The 21,965-nt window shown below is 36.5% G+C and overlaps 1 protein-coding gene across 1 annotated transcript in view; it reads right to left on the reverse strand.

Moving 5' to 3' along the window:
* The window catches only part of DOCK4 (dedicator of cytokinesis 4), a 142,947-nt gene that overhangs the window by 54,694 nt on the left and 66,288 nt on the right, over positions 1-21,965 (reverse strand). The window contains exons 9-18 of the mRNA XM_053465191.1: positions 17,261-17,342; positions 16,038-16,098; positions 15,173-15,211; positions 14,584-14,716; positions 14,205-14,293; positions 3,669-3,794; positions 1,892-2,016; positions 1,098-1,260; positions 680-786; positions 23-179 (exon numbers count right to left, since the gene is read on the reverse strand). Coding sequence (XP_053321166.1) covers positions 23-179; positions 680-786; positions 1,098-1,260; positions 1,892-2,016; positions 3,669-3,794; positions 14,205-14,293; positions 14,584-14,716; positions 15,173-15,211; positions 16,038-16,098; positions 17,261-17,342 — 1,082 coding nt within the window. The remainder of the gene's footprint in view (positions 1-22; positions 180-679; positions 787-1,097; positions 1,261-1,891; positions 2,017-3,668; positions 3,795-14,204; positions 14,294-14,583; positions 14,717-15,172; positions 15,212-16,037; positions 16,099-17,260; positions 17,343-21,965) is intronic.

Consider the following 21,965-nt stretch of genomic DNA (forward strand, 5'->3'; position numbering starts at 1 on the left):
AAACTTCTTTTTATTGCCATACCATTTTGTGTTAGCTTCGTAGAACAAAGAAATGAGGTTATCCAGAAAGACTCTTTCGTATTTTTAATAGCTTGATTATTATTTCCATGTTGATTTCCTTTCAAAAATGGGAGTTTGAGGTAACGACAACAATCCTGGAATACGGTATTTTCTTCACACTGTAAAGACAAATTTTCTGTTATATAATATTATATAAATATTTTAAAATTCTCTAATTTCACACTGGTATATTTCCTAATTTTTATTTTTCAGAGTGTTTTAACATTTCGATTACAGATTGATTCATAGATTAAAAATCCAGTAGCCCCCATACAATGTTTGCACATAGTCAGGTAAAATAAGGGCATGGCTACTGCTTTCATATTATAAGAATGAATTAACACAAAACCTTCAACTCCTTCATACTACTGTACATAACTGTAATTCCTCAAACTATTCTTTGACTACAGCCTTTGTAACTTACATATCAGTTCATCTCCAACACTTCACAAATTGCCAGTGCTAATGTTAAATACATTGTGAAATAAAAGGTCAACCTGGATTTACAAATAATTAAGAGAATTGTCAAAAAAAATAAAAAAAATTATAATAATAATAAAATATATATATATACACACATATACACACTTAACTCTATCACAAGGGGTGTTTAATTTACCTTATGTACAACGAGTTCATGGGTTCCATCTGGAAATGTTCTCCCATCTTCTTGCATTAGGGGCACAAAAGAAAAGCCAAATAGCTTCTTCTCACCCTTCTCTTTTGCTAAAAAAATATCAAGAGATATGTCATTCCAGACTACTTTTACAAAGTTTACAAAGAGATAACCTGACTCTCCATAATGCATTAAGAAGTGTCCTCCTACTTTCTGGAATACATTACAAATGTTGGCCTTTTATAGTCTATTAATTTTGTGAGATGAAATCTAAAGTATATACGTCTAAACAATTTACCATTTAATTGTATCAGTTTTTATATAGAAATATTTAGTAAGGCCTTAGTACCAATCGTCATGTAGTAATGTAAATTCGCTATACACTACTACTACTACTACTAATAATAGCAACATATCTTACTGGAACAATGCCGAAACTCAAAACGTATATGTGCTCCTCTAAATTTATCCACTGGAATAGGAAGCTTTAGCAGCTCAGTCCATCTGGGACTGTTATTGTGATATAAGACAAAGGAATGATACTCATTAGCTGTTGGTTCTCCTGAACCAAATGAGATATAATCCTGCAATAAAACAGAAGGAACGGTTAGGTGTTAAAATAAAATCAAATATTATAAAAATGCAAAAAATATGGGCGTTAGTTAAGGGTTTTTACTGAAATAGTTTTGAAAATATATTTGAAAATCAAACTGGTGCTCATACGTGAAAACCCCATTTGCCTTTTTGTTTCTACAATTTAAGAACCTCTGCATTCTTAGAGCATTATCCTATTGCGACATACTAAAGCGTTTTTAAATAATAAATACACACACAAAATTAAGTTTATGCTCCTTAAAGCTTTGGATTTAATCAGGTATGAGCATCTAGCTGCATAGTACTGTGCTCATTTGCCACAATGACAACCTTTTCCTTATAAAGTAGGTTCTCTTCTAGGTAGAAAGCAAGAGAAAACAAAATGCTGCCCCAGGGACTGTACTCTTCAATAGTTAGAAATTGTTTGCATATTTCTAAAATTAGTACCATTTGTTAAGGAATATACACCTAAAAGAAATGCCATTTAAATGAAGGATAGTCAAGGACCTCGCTGCCATCTTATTTGGCATAATACATTCCTTATCATGGATCGTGAGTCCCAATGGGGCATTAAAGTTAATTCATATAGACGAATAAAAAGAATGATCAAAAAAAAGTTACCTTCAGGATTTGGCCCTCGTTGTTGACAATGACCATTGTGACTTGAACATTTCTAGCCACACTTTTCCCGCCTTTTTCAAACTCTCCCCTTTCTATTGTGATATAAAGGTCATTCCTCATTTCACCTGTAATAAAAAAATAATATTATATATATATTTCATATTTTTTCATTAGAAATTAAACTACAGATATAAGAATGCAGTATAACTCTGGTAAGAAGAAGAAGCTTTGTCATTGTCTTGGTACCCTTAAACTCCTGAGAAAGGCGTAACATCATGAAAACCACCGATCCTTTGTTGAACCTGGGAAAGCAGTCCTTGTGTGCAGTAGAAAATGTATTAAATTCTTTTGTTGATCCTTCTAACTTTAACTTTTCCAAACTGATGCACAAGTGATGTTGTACACTAATACAATAATAATATAATCAGAGACTGGTTTATTGTACTACTTTTCATTAATATACAGTTTTAAAAAAGAAAATGTAGTTAGCGTTGTTAGTGTTGTAACCTCCACATATTTCACTGTATCAAAAATGCAAACATTCCAAAAGTAATTTTAGTTTTCTAATCAGACTATAGGTTAGGTTAGAAAAAATCAGAGAAGAAAAACAAAGCTTTACTATTTCTCAATAATTAAGTTCTTAAGCAAAGATGTAGGACAAGGATGGATAAGTATCAAAGAATAGCTCTCAGTGTTGCTATGAAGTGGCCTAGCAACCATGCTTTAACATGCATCACCTCTCAGAGTATAAGTAAAGTAAGTATAAGTAAAGTATAATGTCTATTACCATTATGTTCTAATTTGCGCTAACTTCTATTCTACTCTCTACCACGTTCTAAAATTATTTTGTTCCACTGGTGGTGCTTCTGTATTAAACACATAATTGCACTTACAGAAGTGTATGTATGAGGCATTGCTTTTTAAAGGCTTCTTTACAGTTTGTGTTAAATTGGTACACTGAACAAAATTTCAGACAATTTGACTGCTGCAGTCAAACGTTTTGGGCAAAGCAAATATCCAGAAATCAATAGAATTTTTGTTGAAAATTAAGTATTGAAAGCAGTACTTATGCTTTTAATAATACATGAGAGTAAAATGATAATAGCTATAACTAAAAACATTCTCACAGTATACCCAAATGAAAGCAATTCCATGCTGAAGAGGTTTTAATTAGTAACAAGGGCGTTTTCAAACCATTTAATATGCACCTCATTTGCAGTAAGCACACTCGTCTCGTTTTGAATCATACATTTGCTAGAAAATTGGTACACTAGCAATGTATAATGATATGAATGTAACATTTCTGCGGAAGATAGGTCAGTGATGGTCGGGGGATTCAGAGGTAACCAAATGAAACAGTTGCTATGTTCACAGTATATTTGAAAGAATATGATTTATGTATTTTATTTGACCTTGAAGAGAGTGTTCAGTCGTGGATATTGGTAATTTAGCCTTGAGTGTGTGCCCAGATTCAATAGGGTGCGACATACGTTTCTCATAATCGATGCAAGAATCTTTAATTTTTTTACTTTTTTAACCAAGAAGACAAAAAAATACTATAGCTGCTTACACTTAATGGATATTATCAGTAGTGTCTTCAGGGATAGGTAAACCATGTTTTCATCTGCTGTTAATGTATTTGTTTCCCTTAAAGCATGCGCCAAACAATTATGTGTAATGATCTGAACTACACATCAAAATGAACATAAGAATGGTACTATGCGGTGTAGGTAAGGGAACAGGACATTTGAAATTCTTATGTTTTTTTTAAACTTACCAGGCATAATAACATCTGAGAAACCAAGTTTTCTTGTTATCGAGACCCCACGGGTAAACACAGAGGAGTAATCTCTTCTTATTTGTTCAAGGTCTCCATGCAAGAGCTGAAGGGAAACTGCCAAGCCTAAGATCAAAAGAGCAGAAAAAAGGCTCACAACTGAACAGTCAGAATACATTCTAAAATGATTTACATCATTGACATATAGTCAACAACACCTAATATATTACTAAAAAGTGAACAACCTACATTGGGGTTAGAGACTCTGTGATGATACCAGTAGGCAGGTAAAGCATTTTCTAAAAGGGAAGTAATCTTTTGTGTCAAACGTAGTCTGATACTTTTTCTACATTCCCAATATTATTATATCTGTATTATCATACAGATATAATAATATTGGGATTGTAGAAAAAGGCTAAAATGCTTCATTCAGTACCAAATACACATTTACAGGGGCTATTTCTCAACAAATTCAAAATAATATGGATATACAAAATAGCGGCCTCCAAATGTTGACCTACATTGTGTTGGGTACCTTGTACATATACTGTGTATACCCCTCCCCCCCCCGGAATATTGAAGCATAAATTAACATCAGCAAGATTTTTAACAGTGGAACAAAGTTCAACAACTCAATTACCATAAAAACCCTGTTAAGTGTGTTTAGTATATGAAAATTAGTTTTTTAACATTTTTAATTAAATAAAGATTAAATAAATATTAAATAATATTGACCCTAACATACATACACAATAAGTTGTCTGTATGCATTTGACATATGCTACAAAACTAAACCTGATCAGATTTTACTAATCAATTCTATATTTCTTACACTATTTGGTAATTTAAAAATTGTGATGATCTTCTATATTGGTCATATTACAGATGTAGGTGGACATTCCTTAGTCCCTGATTTAATCATTAATGGGTTTTATTTGCCCATCATTAGCAATTAAGCAGACATGAATAAAGCTTCAATCTTTGCTGAAGAGCGAGTAACAGGATTAGACCAACATTAGCCCTCAGTGGTTATACTAATGGTTATCCAAGTTATCACAGTGCAACCACAGTGACATTTCGTCATTATTGCTGGTAGACCATAGTGGTTTACATTAAATGAGGTATAGGCAACTTGTTCTTTGAGATTTCATTAATGCGATCAGCTCGCAGGGAACTTAAACACATGAGATCAAGTAGTTTTGCCTTTAACTTCAAACACTAATCAAAAGAAGAGCTTTCATACAAAAACACAAACACTAAATCAGTACCAGTGAACATATCTGTGGCTCAGGAGCCAGAAAATATTTAATTGAAGTTTGGACTAAGTGGATCCCTTCCATTATCATATTGAAGACCATTATCAGACTTCTAATATTGTCAAGATGACCACACACACATCTGCTGCCATAAACCTATAGATTGCCAGGATTGTGTTCACTTAAGCAGACATTTCAAGTATTTGTGTATGATTCAGCAGGGTCACGTGTATGAGAATCCTAGCACTTTCAGTGCTTGCTGGAAGCCACCCTTTGCAGCTGAAATTTAGGGAAATTCAACACTGCAAATAGGTGGCTTTCAAATGAAAAGATCTGTTAAGGTTATTCTTTTTTTTTTTTTTTTTTTTTTTTTTTTTTTTAAAAGCAATTTTTATTTTGTCAATAGAAAAGATGACTTCCAGAGAGCTCAAATACAGACAATACACGACATCGTAGATACAGTATACATATCAGGACAACCGAGATGATCACATTATAGGGGGCGATGTGAATAAGCTGTAACACAATAACAGACCCGTGCCGTGACGCCCGATTAACCAGGGCCCAGAAAGGCGTACATTAAGCTCACAGAATGTCAGCGTTGGTGAGTCTGGAGCAGGTGTAAGCCTCGAAAACCATCTCCAGAAAGAAGTCCAGAGAAAAGAAGAAAGATAAAGTCAGAAGACAAAAGAGAAGTACCGAAAAAAGAAGAGGGGAAGAAAGAAGAAAAAAAAAAAAAAAAAAAAAAAAAAAAAAAGGAAAGAAACGAGATAGGGGACAGTCGAGAACCTCAGAGCCTCAGCAGCCATAGGTCAGATCCACGGGAGTGAAGCAGGCGACATCCCAAACTTCTCCATCCATGGTCCCCAGGTGAGAAGAAAAATATGGGACTGGTCATGCAAGTAAGCCGTAATTTTTTCCATCTTCAGCATATGCCAAATTTTAGCTTCAATAACGTGCAGCTCAGGAGTGCCAGATTTCCACACTTGGGCAATAGCAAGACGGACCGCCGTACAAACACGAAATATAAGACGTTGTGCTGGTTTAGCCAAAGCGTCCGAGGGATAGCCTCTACAAAGAAGGGCCGACCAGGGCTCGGGTTGGAGGGATTCCCCAAGTGCATCGCTCAGCAGGCTGAAGAAATGGGCCCATATCGGCACAAGCTTAGGACAGGTCCACCAAATATGTAGTGGGGTCCCGGCCTCGTCACAGCCACGGAAACATAGAGGTGAATGCGTCGGGAACATACGGTGCAGGCGTGAAGGAGTAAGATGCCAGCGAGACAACACCTTAAAGCAATTCTCCTGGACAAGGGTGCAGGCGGTGACTTTCCAAACGTTCTCATAAATTTCCCCCCAATCGGAGGAATCGAGGGTTTGATCCAGGTCGGTCTCCCATTGGCTTTCAAAAGAGGGTGAGGACGGGTATTTCACCCCCAGAATATGGTTGTACAGTAGGGAAATCGATCCACCGGTTTTATGGGAGCGTACACATACATATTCATAAAAGGTAAGAACATAATCCGGGTAGCGCTTGAGAAACAGAAGGAGAAAATGAGAAATCTGGTGGTACCGAAAAGTTTCAGACGCAGGGATGTTGTGCAATGATGTCAGTTGCTGGAATGAGTAGGGTCGGTTGTTCAGGAGCAGGTCTCCCACTGTAACGAGTCCCTTGTCGACCCACCACTGGAACGGGCGAACCTGAAGACCTGCTGGGAAATCACGGTTTTGGAACACCGGTGTCAATCGAGACCCATTGTCCATAAGCTTATATTTAAAGTTTATTCTTAATACCTTACAGAGCTTTACATAAAATATGTTTCCAGACAGGTGAATATTAGCCACATGCATCTGTTCCAGCGGTGATAAACAAACACTCGGACTCCTTATAATATCACCTTGAGGTAAACAATGGAATACCTCAGTCTTCGATAGACAGTCTAGCTATCCTGTGCACTTTAAGGCATAACTCCCTTTAAATTATAATTTTGTCCAAGGTAAAAGATTTACATTTCTTGGAATGTCTTCCTTAAAAACTTTGTTTGAATTAGTGTGTTCTATAGTTTTACATAAAGCAGAATAGTGATGTAAAGGCAATAATGATATACCCAATGTGATAAAATACAAAAAGGAAAACATGTTCAAATTTGATTTACTGATGATTTTCATGGAATAACTGCTATAAATGCGAAAGGCTTTAAATTGTAAAATATATTTGTGTAAGTTTATTTTTAAATACGTGTAATCGAAGTATAAAAATAAATTCTAGTACATCTGAATGCAAGGATCTTCAGTTAGGGAAACTGTATTTATTTGACTGCAAAACTGTGTAAACAAAGGAAAGGGATAATTAATCCAAATTGGCCCATTACACAGTGGATTAGTGTAAGGCTCTTCAGTTAGCCTGCCTTTTAGAACGGCGTTTCACCATTACCTTCTGTGTTTTCTCATTCTACTTAAATCACTGCGATGAAATAGTTCTATTTGTTCTAGGGATGCACCAAAATGAAAATTCTGGACCAAAACATTCACGGTTCACTTAGCCAAAACTGAAAATGACCCCCACCTTTAAAAATAATAATAAAAACTCACATTTTTAATAAAAGTAGGTAACACACCATAATTGGACAAAAAAAAATTGCAATATGACTTGGCATGATAGGAGCGCTAACATCAATCACACTCCTATCATACCCAGGCAATCAGTAAATGCTGGTACCTAGGCATGATGGGACTGTGCTTGCTCTGATTACTGTTAGCAATCACACTCCTATCATGCCAAGTCAGCCAGTACATGCTGGTACAGGGTGGCTGTAAGTGATGTGCAGACCCCATACTGCTGGCAGCATCAATACAAAGGGGGCAGCTAGCCAGGTTTCATTATTTACTGGCTGACTTGGCATGGTAGGAGTGTGATTGCTAACAGCAATCACAGTCCCATCATGCCTAGGTTCCAGCACTTACACATCCATGCTATCACACACACTCATTCATTCATATACTCATTCATTCACAGATTCATTCCCTCAATCATACTGATTCAAACACCCTTACCTGCACTGCAGCTCCTCGATGCCGCTCACAGACTTCTGCAGGGGGCGCGGCCTCCCTCTGCGTTCTCTGGTACTGCACAGAGGAAGCAGGACTGGAGCAGAGTCATGTGATGTCACGTGAACTCTGCTGGGTTCCGCTTCCTCTGTGCAGTACAAAAGACCCTCCCACAGGTGAGTAGCAGGGCTCTTGTAGCAGGGCTCGAGGTGCGGCCCACATAAGATCGGTTGCCCTGGCTGCCGATCTTACGCGGGCCGCACCTCAAGCTCTCGTGGGCCGCATTTGGCCCGCGGGCCGCATGTTGGACGCCCCTGATTTAGATAATATCTATACATAACATGTATTCTGAATAGTCTCATTAAAATAGACCAATGGCCTATTACTATTAAATGTATGAAACAAGGTCCATAATATGTTGTTCTATATGTTTTGCAACACAAGACGTTGTTATTGTGCACTTTGTGACTTCCTGTAACATTGGGCTTCCATCATGGCTCGAGATGGACTCTTTCATAGCTTGTGATGTGTTAATAGGAATGCTGCCTCTACAGGCATAAACACACAACAATTACTTGCAGTTTCCTTTGACAGAAAATGCATATATACATGCACTTCAACTGCTTGCTTGCTTGCTGGCATAGCTGCAGTCTGTATAAGAGAAGTGACACTATATCCCAGCACTGCCTGGTGCAGCGATGAAAAGGATACAGATCGCTGCTACGATGCATCTTGTAGGTGGCCTAGGCCACACCAAACAAAAAACACTTAATTTCTTAACTTAAGAAAAAAAAGATGCACAGCATCAAAAAGTCAGAGGAAAACAACTGCACTCCAACAAGATAATAAATGATGCAGAATTAGCCAAAATATTTAATGCGAACTAAAAACAACTTGCTGAAGTCTCCTACTGCATGGCAGATATAACAAGAATAAATAGTGTTTATTATGCTCTGCATTAAATGCAGTGGCCTAATGAGTCCCAGCAAAACACCAAACCTCTGGTGTGTTGAATCTCATTTGTATATACACGCGTAGAGAGGTTTTTTTATTGTGTTATTCTTAAATAATTTGGTGTACCAAATTTAATGTTATTTTATACACCCTCTTAGATAAAGAAATATATGATGCAAATATATCATTTCACATTGTAAATAAAACATGCCTGAAAGAAAAAGAAAATAAATTAAATTATAAGGGCATTAACAACATAACAGATGGAACCACAGAAAAGGGTTATTATGAAAACCAGAAGGGTAATGGGCAAGACAAGCTTTAATCTGTTATCTGATGAGTATTGTAAATCTCTGATTCAATTAACAGTTGCTCAGGGAGAGTATTGCAACAATCTTGTTATTTTATACATTTCTTTGCATTCAATGAGTTAATCATATCACAAGGCTTCTCTGCCTTTGGCTAAGATCTAGTCAGAAGGAAAGTTTGGTCATCTGGCCTTATCTGGTGTTGGTTGTGGAGCCCCGGGTACTCTTGGAGATTCCTTGTTAGGTCCTGGTTTGGGGCACTTGGCATGTTACTGTGTTTTGTGCGGGGCACCTTTACCTGACTGGTGAGCTTTTACTTCACTGGTGAGCACTAAGGAACATTTTGTACCCTTCAATGCACCTTTTGTTTTTATCAATCACTTAAAAATATATAATATCAATGGTGGCGTGGGGAGAGATATTTATAATACTAGCCATGAGCTGGGACCGGTATGGGACTAACACTTGATCACACTGGCGCTTTTTTTGTGGTTCTTTTGCACATGTTTTTGTTTTTTGATATGGTCACTGCTTTTTTGTATTGAAATGCTACATGGGGAGAGGGATAGGCTGTGCCTTTTGACTACCACTTCTTCTTGAAGACAGCAATGTCTTTCTGGGCCACCATACAAGATTCAGCCCTCCTTAGGCTTTGGCCAGGGAGGGAAAGAAGAATGGATATCTGGTCACCACTGTGGCCCTGCCTCTTTTTCTACTTAACATGGAGAGGCATGAGGGACCTCAGGCTTCTTTGAACTAAAGAGAAAAAGTACATACATCATACCTGATGAAGAATCATGAAACAAAATATTCTCACATTCCATAAGTGCATATGTTTTACTATACAAAGCTCACTGTTATATACAGGTTGGATGTGGCGTTTTCAAATGAGATTCTAATTGCCTGGTGCTCAGAGTTCATCATCAAAGATTTGTAAGATATTTAATGACTTTGACGATCTTGCAGCATAGAATAATAATTAGATTACCGTGTTTATATATAACGAATATGTCCTGAAAAGCTTTCAAAACATGTTCATATGGTTGTAAATACATTAAGCTTTTCTTGATCTGAAAATGAATACTTAATCATTTAACTATTTAATTAATGCGGCATTACAATTTTATTTTCAGAATAAATTTGCTAGAGTTAAGGAAATGGGTATTGAGTCTACACACAAAATAAACATAATGAAAAATCTTAAGTAGCACATATAACAAATTATGAATGGTTTTAATGATAAATTATGAGCAGCTAGGAATATGGAGTCAGGGATAGAAACTCAAAATACTGCCCCGTATGGTTTTTTATGTATAAAATGTATAGTATATGTGTTATAAATGCCCACGAACACAGGTCCAGTTAAGTGACAGAGAAATATGTGTCCCATTAAACATTATTTTCTTTCAATTACCATTATGCCCAGTAAGATAACTGCTTCTGCGCATGGATACTGCTGATACCACAGCACAAATGCAATGTATATTTGAATATTAGGCTAATAAACTGATATGAAACATCTTTTTGGTAACATTTCAGTTGATATCCTAGGTAGTGGTAAATGCATTGGGACTCTCATATGTTATTATTCATTTCTAAATGTGTCCAATAATTGTTTGCATTTTATGTATACAGCACCTATAGATTTTGTAGCACTATTACAAGAAGGGAGAGTGAAAAATAACACATGTTGAAACAAACTGGTACAGAAAAAAAGTCTTGCAATCTACGAGGAAGTGAAATGGAGGCATGAGACAGAAGGTGCAGGGTTGCTTTGAAAGGATGATCTGATTGTAAGGATGGCCATATGGAGAAATTGGTGTCATGGAGATCTTAAAGATCAAGCATGGTACTGTGATAGGATACCACCTTTACAATCAGACAATTCATGAAATGTCATCCCTGCTAGATATTTCACGGCCAACCGTAAGTGGCATTATTAGAAAGAGGAAGAATTTAGGAACAGCAGCAACTCACAGAGTGGGCTCACCATACTTACACTGGCATTAATATCAGCACAAAAACTGACCAGTGGGAGCTTCATGGAATGGGTTTCCATGGCCAAGCAACTGCATGCAAGTCTCACGTCACCAAGTACAATGCCAAGCATCGGATTGAGTGGTGTAAAGCACTCTGCCACAGGACTCTGGAGCAATGGAAACGTGTTCTGTGGAGTGATGCATTACACTTCTCTGTTTGGCAGTCTGGGTTTAGTGGATGCCAGGAGAACATTCCTTGCATGACTGCATTGTGCCAGCCGTAAAGTTTGGTGGTGGAGGGATAATGGTATGGGGCTGTTTGTTAGGGGTTGGGCCCCTTACTTCCAATAAAGGTAAATCTTAATGCATTAGACTACAAAGACATTTTGGACAATATGCTTCCAACTATTCCAGCATGACTGTGCCCCAGTGCACAAAGCAAGGTCCATAAAAACACGAACAGAGATTGTGAGCCAGGCCTTCTAGTCCAATATCAATTCCTGCAGAAACACTTCAAAATCTTGTGGAAAGCCTTCCCATAAGAGTCGAAGCTGTTATGGGGGGACGGGGGGACGGGGGGACGACTACATATTAATGTCTATGTATTTACATTTATAATTGGAGTTTCTTGTCAATAACCGGGCCATCCTGACACAATATATATTTATTTACACACACACATATGGAAATATATTTATACAAAACAGCAGGAAACATGCGTTTGAGAAAATATAATAATGCTTTGGATGATAAGTCCTGTAAACTAACTATTCATGCCTAAGCTTATGTTTTCTACATTTCAGGTCTAATAAGATGAATCGGGGGCTTTATAACTCTGCAGTACTTAACTGCTTGTATTCACTCAGTTCCTGAGACAGGCACAAAGAAACAGATGACATTTTCTTTTTAACAGGCCATATAGACAGATAAAACAGACAAGTGGGAGATGTATGGGCAATCGATCATGAGAAGGAGATGGACAAACAGATGAATGTTTTGCTATTTTCCATGACCTCTCCAGATTTGCTAAGCAATAACCTTCAGTGGTAAGTTCTTTTGTGCGACTTCACAGTCTAACAATAAAATAAGTATATTGGATCATAAATGCTCACTTTACAACCTACCCTGGGAGGAAATGGTTCCAGAGGCATCACAGCATGATCGTACAAGAGGATTTGATTCCCTCTTCCTAACATTTTACATGGCTATTTACCAGTCAATCCATTACTCACTGCTCTCAGACATATCCAACAAGGTGCTCAGTACACCAACATCACACACCCTGCCAGCAATACAGACTACAAGTCCTCCCTAGAGTTTAAAGGTGCGCTACAGCCCACATATACACTTTAATGCATATGATAACTGAGTGTTAAGTTATGATTTCCCTTTTCACCCAAACGCATACAGGGATTCCTCAGAATTCTCTGTATATTTGGCATGCCTCCTTGTCTCCCAGCTCTTTTCCCTTGTAGGAGATGCATTCCACCGAATGCATTTCCTGGTAAGGGCCGTGCAAGTTCAAAGGTACTCATCTCTACTTGGCACCAGAGCTCATTTGTGCACAATTTCTATCAAGTCTAATGAGACATGCATGTTCATTTGATGCTTCCATTGATTTCAGTAGGTGTGCTTTCCTGCACAGTGATTGGCTGCATCAGCATCAGGCTAAAGTCAAAGGCATGAATGAAGTAAAAATTATTATATTCAAGTACTTAGTTTGGTGTGTCTGGTTGGGGTAGTAGACTGTCTTTTTTATTCTGTAAAAAGGAACTGGAACTATCCGTTTTAAAAATGAGAAAAAAGCAATCTATTACACAATCCTAATGGTGAAAAAGGCTTAGCATTAATAATGAAAAAAGGCCAGAAGTACATACTGAGAAGTGACAGACAGGTTGGATGAAATCTGCCTTGCTGTGGTGTGGGGTGCTCATACAGTCTGAGCACACCTTGTTTTTGCAGTCATCACCTGTGCCAGGTAGTTACAGCAAATGTACTCTTTCCATCAGACCATTTCCTTTATTGTAATATAAATGGTTTATTTCTGTAAAAATGTATATAATACACAAGAACAAGCTTCAAAGATAGTGCAGAGTTTATCTGCAGAATAGAATAAGCAAATAAGCTAAAGTGACATCAGAATCATACAATAGTTCCTATGTGATCAGACCTTTGAATCTGTGAGCTTATCAAGGCTTGGGAGGATCACCTTCACCAAGGTGACTGTTAAATACTGAATGACCTTCTCTCAACTACCTGCATCTAGTGAGAAAGAGAAATGGTTTAAAAATGAAAATACTCTGGTGTCCATTAACGATGGACCGAAGACCCACTTCAGATCAGCTGCTACCTCAGAACCTGGCAATTCTCACATAAAATCTCCAATACCTGTGAGCTTTTCAAGTGAGGAGATATTGGTAAATTCAACATTTCCACTCGAGTCGGCAGCATGATAGTAAAAGGGCACTGTTAATATTTGAAATCATTTATATTAGCTTGGCTGATAGTATATTGCATCAGGGTGCACGGCTCATTGTTTCTTTAGAACTGTGAGGCCAGTAGGCCTGATACGGTAGGAAATCCTCATAATGAATGGTATAATTGTATCAGATTTCTTATTATTTCCCAGTACGAGCAATGCCTACACATGAAGCCATCCGGCAATATTGATAATTCATGCTGCCTAATGAGATTTGTAATGCTTATTAGTACTTGTGCAAGAGACGCCAAAAGGAAATTGAACATGCTGATCGTACAGTAAACGCTTTGGATGGCAAAATGTTTCCAACAGTAATTAGAGAGATTTTGCTCAAACTTTCCACGTACCAAACTTCACTTGTAGCCATCTAAGGATTTTAAAAACATATTTACATTTTGTAACTCTGTTTTTAAGTTTAGCTCAGAATCATATATGCATCCAATTAATATTATTCTTTACTTTATCTAAATGTTTTTTCTTTCTGGCTAAATTACAGATCATACAAACACTTACCTGTATTAGATCCCGTTAAGTTATAACGAGCATTCAGTTTCTTGATAATGTTTTCATGGATTTGATACCAGTCACTTTCAGTGTTGCACCTAGCAAAGCAGACAACTGTATGTATCACATATTTCCTTACCACTTAATAGCATAATGGCAAACCAAAAAAGCAAAATAAATCTTTTCGCCTAAAATAGAGATATTCAAATAATTTAAACATCATATTCCCCAAATTATGTGTCAAATATTTTCATTAGTAAGTAACAGATTATTAAAACCTAAATTGGATTTAAACATATGTCATTGGAACATAGAGTTTGCGATTTTATAGAAAGTTTACTCAAATAGGAAATATAGCAGAAGCCACAGAAAAAGTAGATGTTCTTACATATACACTTTTAGGATGAGGTCATCTTTTGATTCCCCTGCAAGGAGGTCAGCAATACTGAGAGCTGCACATCCAAACGGTCGTCGATACTGCACATTTGAAGAGTTCTTCTTCTCGCCCGCTCCCATTCGACCTTTAGCATATACATATCAAACAAAACATATGAGAAAAGCCAAAAAGCGTTTAGCAATAATACAAATAGCAATGGAATTATCAGCAGGGAACATAAGAACACCGTGGGATGGACACGCATATAACAGGAGCACATGAAGTTGGTCTATGTTAAAATATAAGGACCTGTTGACCTCTGGTCATGAAGCAACTGAATTTGAAGAGACAGGATGCTTTGCTGCTACGGCCCAGCCTTTCTGTCTGCAGCTTTGTTGGTCTGTGTTAGTTTTGCAAAAAAGGGCAAACAACGAACAGCGAAAGGCCAGGAAAGGAGTGGTGTCCACTTCCTTCCTGCCTCGTAATAATATAACTTTCTGTACATGATAACAAACATCTTGGTTTACATAACACCCATTGATCAGAAGTTACTTTGAAGGCCAAAAGCAAGATCACAACTGAACACATAGGGCAGACATACCATATGTCTGGAAACGTGAACTCCAATTGTCATGTGATTCTGTAGGGGATAATAGTGAAATAATGATGTCTCTTCCTAACTATGCCTTAGTACATCCTGTGTTAGTGTTTGGATATCTGATGTTCTTTTTAAAATCAACAATGATGACACGCTGCAGATTACTGACTTATGAAACCATAATAAACTGATCGTATTAGACTTCAGGGAGGGAAGTCAAGAATTTAAATGTTTTTACTTTTAATTACGTTTTGTATGTTTAAATCTGTGGTAGTACTGTTGAGTTATATGAGTTTAGGTGAGTTATTTATTTTACAAATATTTATTTTTTATTTAGATTTTTATATTTCAGTTGTTTGTGCATTTGTTTTTCCTCCCCATTATTTTATCTCTGCGTTTTACTTTGCTGCATATTATTGTTGTTATTAACTAGCCTTTGTTCATCATCAGGTAAAGTGGTAGAACTGCAGAACGGAAAATTGATTACAAATTGATTACATAACTGGTTCTGCTACAGATCAGCCTAACCTATAAGTACTTTTACATTTCTGTTTGTACTCCTTTAAGTCACATTTATGATTGTTGCAAAAATACAATAATATCCATAGTTTTATCTTTTGGCAACAAATCACAAAAAAAAGTCAGACCACAAGCTAAGTAAATTAGATAATCTTATCTTAATTAATTGTGGTATCCCTGCTAATTCTAAGGTATAATAAGTCGGTTTGATAATAAAACATCATAAGGACCATAACATACCTGAAAATATACTGTATAAAAATAATGCACAATTTTTTATATTATTTTACTATTCCACTAAGAAGAAGAAAAAAAAAACCCCACTTCTACTAAACGTGTAATTTCTTACCTATTCGGATAATGTGAATAGTAATAAAAATGTCTTTTCGAAGGTCACTTGAACTCAGATCCTAGAAAAGAATAAACAATGTATTTCTTTATGTGAAGAAACATTGTGTATTTCATAGCAGGGAGAGGCACCAACATTGGTTATGGTGGACGTTATTATTTATTTGCTATGAGCCAATGATTTGTTCTACATAGTTTAAAAATGTCAGACAAAAATGTAGGAATATATCAACTACTATACAAATCAAATTTTGAATTTTCAATAAACATAGCCTTTGCAAAAATCATTTTTGCTAAATTTTAATATGATACAATATTGTCACTTTGTTGGTTAATAGATGAGCACAGTGATAAATATATTTGATAATTTATCTTTCAAACTTCCCAAAACCTTACAAATATATGCTTAGCTAACCTGATATATATATTATATATTAAAGTGGTTACAGTAACTGATCCCATCCGTGTACTATACAGTAGAATAATATTTTTTTAAAAATGTCCCTGAATAAATTGAGAAATCACATAATTGTGAGTGATCCTATAGATGCTATATTTAGTTAGAATACAGTATAAACTCGAATTCCAAATTCAGCCATGGCAGTGAATGTAAATTCTGGTTTAGGCTGTGACAAAAGTTATGTGAGATCAGGAACAAAAAGCCTTCAGGTAAATGAGTTTGAGAAACAAAATAAATGTATGCCATTTCCAGTAGTTTACAACAATATATTAACAAGTTTGCAGCTTGGATGGGAATGTTATAATGCAATAATTAATGTGGAAGTCCCTTTTGTAAAGCTTCTTAACATGGATTACAACAATATCTAGGAACTTGCTGGCCCAGAGTCACTTGGTGAATCGATCCTCCAGGTGAATTTGTTCAATTTCAACATTCTGTCAAACTCCCCACCCAGGTTCTGCCAATATCCCACCTACTGCTTGCCAACTATTGTCTACTCACTGCCCAATCAAGCCTTACTGGGATTAGCCCTATCTCCACTTAGATAACCCATTTGGAAGACAGTTAGCCTCAGATACCCAACCCTGAGACTTTTCCAGGTATGCCTACAACTAATAAAGAAAACTGGAAACTGGAAAAGATTGTGTGCCCTCAGTACCCTTATTTCAAATATATCATAAACAGTATCATGGTTTGTTAAAAACATTAACACAAAACACAAAGGTCAGTTTTGTAGCCAGAACCATCACCAACAGTATACTTACAATGAATAGGGAACTGTATCTTTCTGTTTTCTCTGGAGATTTTGGCAGTCCATTTCGATTCAGCCTTACAAAGAATCTTTCACTGAAAGAAAATAATACAAGTTTAATTACCCAAGACAAAATACCTCATCAGACCATTGGCATGGTTTTTTTATGTAGTATATTCCAGGCCATATTTCACAGTCTACAATGTTTTATTTTATCATCTTGGAAAGCAGCAGTTAGGATGAAAAAATGATGCAAAATATATGATCCATCGCATTCGATTGACCGAACAACAAAAGCTGCTTACATTTTCAGTCTGTGTCTATTCAAGAATTAAACTGGTAAAACAAAGCTGTAAAATACATAGCAACATATATTAAAAGGACATGCAAATCTGACATGAATTCAATTATTAAAGTATGTGGCTATTTGAAATATTCTAAAAACAGGGAAAATTTGCAATGCGCCTTTCTGTGGACAGCAGCCGTAGCGCTAGGGGAGGTTAATTAAATACATCTTAAATTTTAAAAACAAAAATGACATTAAGGCATGAGAATTTCATTTGATAGAAAAAAAAAAGAGAAAAAATATTTAGCCAGCATTGTTTACAATACTCGTGTGCAAAACTGGACAAAAACTTTATACTAAAAGATTTGTGGATACAATTTGTAAATTGTGATGAAATTATGCTGCCTGGAAATGCCATACACTGTATTGCATCATGTTCTGCGTCTCAAGCGTTCCTGAAAGAAGGGAGAGAGTCTGGCAGGTTTTAGCTGATATTTTTTTAAATAGAAGTACAAATCCTCAGAATTAATGAATTTGTATTTTGGTGAAAAACTATTGAACGTAGACTCAACCTAATGTTTACATGTCATCATTTGACACGCCATGTATGAAGCAAAGGCTTCTCTCATTACGATTCTACATTTAAAATGATTCTGTATGCTGTGTACCGTAATGTGATTCATTTGGCAGTGCTGCACTTTTAACAATCATCACAACAAAGCAGTAGTCGCACCGTACTACAAATGTCCTATAAATAAATTATAGTAACTTTTTCTAACACGCTTCTCAAAGGACATCACAAGTTAAACAAACTGCAAATATATTCAAGAGCCTCTTACATTGTTAGTGTAGTTCTATGTACACCGTAATTCAGATGTGGCAGACAGAGTAATTAGCACAGTAAATCTTCTGAAAGCAGCAAACATCAACTGCTATCAGTGTTTAGCTCAAATTGGCATTTCAGAGGGATTAAAAGTCGATCAGATCATGTGTGCTACCTACTAAGAAACACACAAAGAATTGGGGATGTAATAGAGCAATCTATACCAACATAAAGTTAGTAGAGTCCTATATATATTATAAGTATAAAGCAAAAGTCTCTGTTGAAATAGAAGACAGCTATCTTGAGAAAAAAACTAGGATAGGGAAATAACTAACTGCGAGGAGATTAATCTAAGCAGGTCGGCAAGGGATTTTAGCACTAAAGATTCTCCAGTAATGACAAATAGGGCCTACTTTTCAAGATGGGGCCAGCCAATTGCTCCATCAACAAAAAAATAATAATAATACAAAAATACATGCATACTTTATATCTCATTATAAAATGCAAAAAGATTATTTGTCATAATATTGCAGAAAATCTTTAAAGATTTAGCAGCTGTTGCTGCTCAAACAAATAATTTTGTTGCCCAACAGTTCATGGCAGCTAACCCCACCACATATGATCAAACCTTCGATCTTAGAATTATGTCTGATATGTTGGGTGAACGATTCAAGAGAGTATAGGTATAAAAAAGGAGAAAATGGAAAACCCTGTCTGGTTCCAATTGTTATCTTGAACCATGGTGGCATTGCTCCTGAACCAAATATCATTGCTGAGGAATTAGAATACAACGTCATGATAGATGTTAAGACCCATCCTCAAATTCTAAAGTGTTTTAGTATCTGAAACATTAATTACCAGTTTACTCTATGAAACGCCTTTTCAGGGTCAAGCCTTACTATAGATAAGGGACTCTTTTGTCTGTTAGCATAATCTAATAATATCTATGTCTACAGATATTATTTGTAGATGTTCTAGAAACAAATCCTACCTGATCCACAGGTATTAGGGAAGGTAGTACATTTTATTCTTTTTGTATCCACGTAATTAAATCAAATGATTGTTGCCTATCTCTGAAAGAGCTTTATTATGTTTGAGTTTGAGGATTATATTGTTTGTTATAGCTCTTCAAAAAATTCCCTTCTTTTACTACTTTTTGAAACATTTGACTGTGTTAGCCTGTACATGGATCTGGTCTTGGCACTATATTCTTTTTTAATCTATCAATAGCTCTCTTCCAGAGTAAAAGGGGAATTTAATTCTGTTATTTGTTCTTCAGAAAAAGAAAGGGGGCGGCTTTTGTTTAGATTTTCCTGTATCTGTAGCTTTTCCTGAGATATTAAATTATACATATATACTATCATAAAATTTTCCAAAAGATCTCCTGATTTCAGCAGGTGAGTAAAAAGTTTTCCCATTCTCTTTGATCTTATATATTCGTTGGGCAGCAGTTCTTTTTTAAGTTTAACACACCTGCTTCCCATTCACACCTGAGACCTTGTAACACCAATGTGTCACATGACACCGGTAAGGGAAAATGGGTAATTGGGCCCAGTTTGGACATTTCCACTTAGGGGTGTACTCACTTTTGTTGCCAAGGTTTAGACATTAATGGCTGTGTGTTGAGTTGTTTTGAGGGGACAGCAAATGTTATACAGGCTGTACACTCACTACTTTACATTGTAGCAGAGAGTAATATCTCATGAAAATATATAATAAAATATTTACAAAAATGAGAGGGGTGTACTCACTTTTGTGAGATATTGTTTATTCCTTAAATATTCGATCAATATAGTCTCAAACTTAACCTAAGAGTTTTCCTACTTACTATTCAAAAGTGCATAAAAGTACTAGGAGCTGTTGTGTAATCCATTACATAATCCCTCTTTTTAATATCTCAAGATTGTTAAATAACAATTTTATATTTATGATACTTATAAAGTATAGGTTAATATATAACTATTACAATCTTAACAAAGTGGATGGAAATTTAATAATGTCAATTTCTTTAAATCGAAAAAACCAGCATAAGGTTAATTAGATTCTTCATATTAAGATAACATATCATAATATGGTTCATACAAAAAAATGCTCCATTCCCCGTTCGGTGGAAAATCCATGCCGGCTTTTACAAGAGGTTAGAGGTATGGAGTATCCGGTACGGGATTTGGATTACTATGGGGCCTGCATCAGTCACAGGTGCTGGGCATTAAAAACCCCTGGAGCCTCATAATCAGAGATCAGTGCAAGGAGAGACCCTGAAGAAGACATCCCTGAGCCAAGTGAAGCAATACCTGCCTGGACCTTTTGTGTGCTGTCTGAGGGAGGTTTTCCAGAGCCTGGCTTAGCTGGGTCTGGCTGGGAGGTCAAGTTAGTGCTTGTTTAAGCTGGTCAGTGTGGGCCAGCATAGTATAGTTAGAGAGGGCTCCAATTGGGAGCTAGGTTGTTTCTTTTTATGATTTGGTTTGGGGGTGTTTTGTTTGAACAGTTAAAAATAAAGCAGTGTTTTGCTGCAAGTTGGTGTTCCTGTGCTTAGGACCCCTAACTGTGACATTATATGGCCCTCATGCTACAGGGTTTGTTACAATATATTCTTAATAGACAAGGCTTGCCTTTACACCTGACCACACTCTGCCTTTAGATCTGCTTGTACTATGCTTTTGTTAAATACAGTCCTACAGCACTCACCACAGTACATTACTGATTACACTACTGTGTACTATATACCATATACTATATGATATAACTAGATCATCCTCAGAAAGTCTGTTGGGCAAGACTTTAGTCATAAGTGGGGGTGACTATATGGGAACATTACACATGGTGTTTGCAGAGCGTTCTGCACTACTTGCCACCAACTGACTGCTTGAAGCAGTTAATCAGTGTTTTTATTGAAATAAATGGGAAGACTTTAGGGTCTGAACAGATCCCGACCCACAGTGCCCCTCCAGCAAGGGCTGGAGTTGGCTAGAGGTGAGTATATCACATGCAGAGAGTTTGGCAGAACACATCTCCTGCAAAGCATTTAGCTAGGGGGGTGGAAAGGGGCAAATTAATTTGGGGGGATTTGCAAAACAGACCACATAGTTAACAAATGCATTAAATTGCATATAATGGCTGGACTGCCCCTTTTAATTTCATGTCAAGACCATCTCCAAGCAAAAATCAGTAAGTGGATTTCTATGCTTGGCCTCATGTTAAAATTCAGACATGCAATTAAGAATGTCTGTCAGTCAGCATTTCCTTTGGAATCAAAAATCCTAAAAAGGGAAAGCACATTTATTCCATCACAGCACTCTATTTATTCTAAAAATTGATGGTGTCATATAATTTATAACTGCTCTCACCTTCTGATTGGCAATATGTATGGAGGTGAAATTATACATCGTGTCAGACAGCAGTCAGCAGGTTAACATCAAGAAAAGTGTTGTCTTAGCAGCACATTTAAATTGACAAGGTATAATTCCATCTCCATAAATGCAATTAATCAAAAGGTAAGAAAAGGTAAAACTCAAAGAGTTAAAGTGTTTACAACTGCGTGGAAAAGAGGGAAACTAAGCTCACATGTGCATAAATATCAGCTTACAAAATCCACATGCTAGAAGTGGT

This window comes from Spea bombifrons, chromosome 4, assembly GCF_027358695.1.
Source record: "Spea bombifrons isolate aSpeBom1 chromosome 4, aSpeBom1.2.pri, whole genome shotgun sequence".
Lineage (NCBI taxonomy): Eukaryota > Metazoa > Chordata > Amphibia > Anura > Pelobatidae > Spea > Spea bombifrons.